Below are 4,191 nucleotides of genomic sequence, written 5' to 3'. Positions count from 1 at the left end.
GGCATAGTCCCAATTTTAATGGATTTTTGCTATTTCTCGTAGGATTCACAATGTCTAATCTTTTGTACAGATTTCGCTCTTCTATTTTCTGGGTCTCGGTTATCGTTTTCTAAAATTAAGAAATCATTAGCCAGCGAAGATTTTTCTTTTTAGTTCTTATATTCTTTTCGGCTTCGATTATTATTTCCTAAAATTGACGGATTCGTGGTCAAATTTGCATCTTTGTTTGGCTTTAATTATTTTGTGTTATTCTTTTTTATGTTTTTTTTATCTGGGTGTATAAATATGTATGTGATTGCTCGATGATGATTCTTTTGCTTTAACCACACCGAAGAGATGCTGGATGGGGCTTTAGGGGTCATTTCCTTTTAAGATTTGATGTGATCTTATTGTGCTTGGTTTGGCCTGGTGACTTCGACTTCTAACTTAAGAGGTATTTGGTTACCTTTTCTTTTAGAGATCGGGAGAGGGCTTTTTCAAGCACTTCAAGGGACTCAGCTTAAATTGGAGGGATCTTTACCTATCTCAAGTTTTCTCATGTAGAAAAAACTGGCCTTTCAACTGAGAGCAATCAATCACTACACCTACTCTTTATGTCATTGAATTTAGTTTTTGATTCCCTTGTAATTTTCAGTTGTTTATTTGTTTCATGGTGGCTATTGTTTATTCAAGTCTTGTACTGTTTATCCAATTTGATTTTGGTCTCCAAAATTTTTAATTGAAGAATTTTGTCCTTCAACTTCAAAAATTATATAAAATTGGTTATTTTATTTTATTTTATTTTCTTGATAATAAAATATCATTCCTAAATATTAAGTTTTAAATTTTAGAAGTAACCAAATAACTGCACGTGATTTTGAAATTTTAAACTAGATTTACCCATTCGAATGAAGTCTAGATAGAAAGTATTACATATGGTTTCTCTGTATTTTTGCGTTAGAACTCTTGTATGTTGAAATAGTAAGGTGTATTTCTACAGCGACCCTAATATCAGTTATAGTTTTAAATTGGTATTAGTTAACACCATGAGGCATTATAGTGTTACAATGTAAAGTATATTTATATGGTGCTACAGTTCAATGGATTGGAGAGAATTTAGGGTGTTGGAGAAGGAGTTGGTGCTGCAGTCTTAACTGATGTGAAGAGAAGGGAGAAAAACTTTTCTGCAAGAACAGCATTGGCTGCATCTGATGGATGGAAGGCATCCCAAAATACAAACTCATGGCGGTTTCTGCAGACCTTTGAGTTTGGCAAACACAAACCTCCAATACTCGTGTCTACGTTGCAACATGACGTGTTTGAAACCTTAAAACCTGCTAAATCGTTAATTAAAAAATTTGTTATGTACAGCCAGAAAAAAATGCCACATGATTTCATGTTAACTAAGTGGGTTGAAATATTTTTTAGTCATACCATAGCCATGTTTTTTTATGATATTAAATAGAAGAGATGTCAAATTATTACCGTAAGTGGAGGGATTATTGATCAAGTCAAGAACTAACGGGTAAGTATCTGCGAAAATGAACTTTGCATTCGGAAGACGAAGATTAAGTCTGTTGATTAGCTTCTGTACATTTGAGTTGAATTGCAGAATCCATTCATTGATTCGCTTTAGACATTGGCCACGTTTGGATTTGACCCTCTGCGATGGAATACAACCGAGTGGACCTAAGCCATGGAAAACTATTTTTCGTGCTCCCAGTTGATAAAGACTCTGGTATAATCAGTTTCTTTAGTAGTTGATTGAACTATATGTAGATATATGATGATACTGATGTGAAGAAGTATTTCTTACTAGAACATAGTTTGTTCAGATATTGTATAAAGTTCTGCATTGATTTTTACCTGAAGTTGTTGATCTAAGGTTGAGATTAAGAGCTCTATGAACTCTTCATGAGTGTATTGTTGGCCATCTGGCAGAAAGGGTTGCAAGAAATTGTTGACGTAATCATTGCTGCCTGACAAAGATTGCAGGACATGGGAAATCAAAGGATTTAACATTCAAAGCAATATTAGTAGAACAAAGTTCAGATTCCTCTTTAAAAGCAGATTTTAGTCAGAGTTAAAATTTTATTAGTGAAATTCGCATATTGTTTATTTACAATAGAAGTGTATTTATAATAGAAGTGCAAGATAGACTATTTTTGCGTGTGTAGTGTTACCAATCCCAATGAAGTATGTGGCCTCATTGAAGTGCTTGTTGGCAGCCACCTCTCTTATGTTTGCTGTGATTACTTCTTTTGTTTTCTTGAAATTGTTGATTTGATCATCGAAAGATAACCTCTGAATCTATAATAATCAAAAGATAGAGAATAAGTTAGATAAGCCGAAGCCACTCAAGTTATAATCTGTAAATAGGATTCTGAGGGCTTGAAGATTGTATGCTTACAAAGTAAAGTCCCGTATCATTCAAAATTCCTGCCCCACCTGATGCATAGTTTACTCCTTTGAGTAAGGTATCAACATTTTGAGTCACCGACAGATAAGCTGGTGGTGATGGAATTCCAAGTTTTGCAGCTGCAAAAAGCCATAAATAAACAAGACCCCATCAAAACATTGCTAGGTAGTTAAATAGCATTTGCAGTCACATCTCAAAATATTATCATTGACTATCTTCAAACCAGTGTGTCACATTTTTACTGATAGACATGAAAACAAAAACAGGAAAAAGTTGAGTTGCAGAAAATACATATGAAATCACCAATAGTCCTCCCATTGCAGAATCTTCCAGTAGCTTGACCACCACTATAGTCAATTCCATACCAAGGATAATTAGATTTGGCTAAAGAATATTGCAGAAAATTATTGTTCCCAACATCTGTCAAGGAGTCACCAAATATGTATGTTACAGGAGCAGCTGCTAGAGCAATTGCTGCCATAGAGAAGATACAAGCAGCAAAAACCAGCCTTGACATTGGCAGATTTGTTTTTTCAACCTTCTACTGCTGAACATATAGAATTGAGTCATGGTTTTTATAGCAGTATTGCATTCAAGTTCTGCACTGTTGTGTCAATTCTTCAAGCATGCGTGTTAGTTGCTTATTTTCCAAACCACATTGACATTGAAACTGAATGGTTTATCTCTTCTTATTGTGATAAAATCATAAAACTTAGTGGTTGGATTCTCTTTAAGAGGAGTTGGCCAACAAAGAACATTAGAGTCAGCAATGTTAGCTTTTACTGATTCACTACTTTAAATGGCGCACGGGCACACATTCGTGTTGCATTTTCTGTTTGGTGTCTCACTCAATTCTTTTACTTGCCGAAGGTTAATTGAAGGACAAGCAAATCCTCTTTGTCAAAGAAAATTTAGAAATATGTGAATAAGCTAGTGAGAATTATATTCAATATTGTTTACCAACTATATATGTATTTTCTGTTTAATGTAACGAAAGTTTGCTTAAAATTAGGCTTGACCTCTTATTCTGCTTGGTTTAACTAAGGTGATTTTATGCTTAGTTAATGTCAATTTTCTACGGCTTTGGATATTTCAAAACCAAGTCTGCATTAATATTAGAAAAACAACAAGCAAATCATTGTATCTTTCTTTTAGCACCAGTGTCATGCGTGTGCTTCTTTGACATTAAGGAGGAGTTTGTATTTATTTTTATTTTTATTTTTGAGAAAATGTCATAAAAAGAAAGAGAGAAATAAAGATTAAAATCGAACAAATATATTTTACAGAGGAATATAAGCAATTGTTGTAGAACCGATAGTAAATATATGCATCTATTTCATTTTTGGGTAAGTCCCTGTTTGTAAAAATGAAATTTTATTTACTATGTACAAAAATAGAATTTTAATGAATAAAGGCAAACTAGATTGAAAGATATGTTTTCTTTTTCAATTTTATGTCTTGTCTTTTTTATTTTATCTTAATAGCTCTTGTTTATAATTTTACATTTCTTTGTTCGTTCATAATATTCCTTCAATATGATATTTAGGAGTATCAGGTGCTAATTTGATTCATGACCCATGAGTCAATTTTAATCTACTCTTAAATAAGTTTTTATTTTGTTAGTTCATCAAACACAGAGTTTAAAAAAAATTAAGTTTCAAAGCTTCTTCTTAAAGTAAATTAGGGTTAAGATAAATGTGAGTTTTAATCCATTATAAGACTTTAACTAATTCTTAAATACAAAACTATCCCTATAGGTTAAACGTGGGTTGAGTCTATTCGTGTCAAAGGCT

The 4,191-nt window shown here is 32.8% G+C and overlaps 1 protein-coding gene across 1 annotated transcript; it reads right to left on the bottom strand.

Annotated features, from left to right (window-relative positions):
- Window positions 1-457: 457 nt before the first annotated feature.
- LOC124825637 (SGNH hydrolase-type esterase superfamily protein) lies at window positions 458-3,273 on the bottom strand. The gene is made up of 6 exons (XM_047298299.2): window positions 2,690-3,273; window positions 2,390-2,517; window positions 2,163-2,289; window positions 1,846-1,958; window positions 1,465-1,714; window positions 458-1,313 (listed from the first exon to the last, which is right to left on the bottom strand). Exons 1-6 carry the CDS (start codon window positions 2,913-2,915, stop codon window positions 1,096-1,098), a joined length of 1,062 nt encoding a protein of 353 aa, XP_047154255.2. The 5' UTR covers window positions 2,916-3,273; the 3' UTR covers window positions 458-1,095.
- Window positions 3,274-4,191: the final 918 nt, after the last annotated feature.

This window comes from Vigna umbellata, chromosome 1 (genome assembly GCF_029865625.1).
Source record: "Vigna umbellata cultivar VRB3 chromosome 1, Vumbellata_1.0, whole genome shotgun sequence".
In the NCBI taxonomy this organism is placed as follows: domain Eukaryota; kingdom Viridiplantae; phylum Streptophyta; class Magnoliopsida; order Fabales; family Fabaceae; genus Vigna; species Vigna umbellata.
This window is presented reverse-complemented; position numbering and strand designations above follow the sequence as displayed.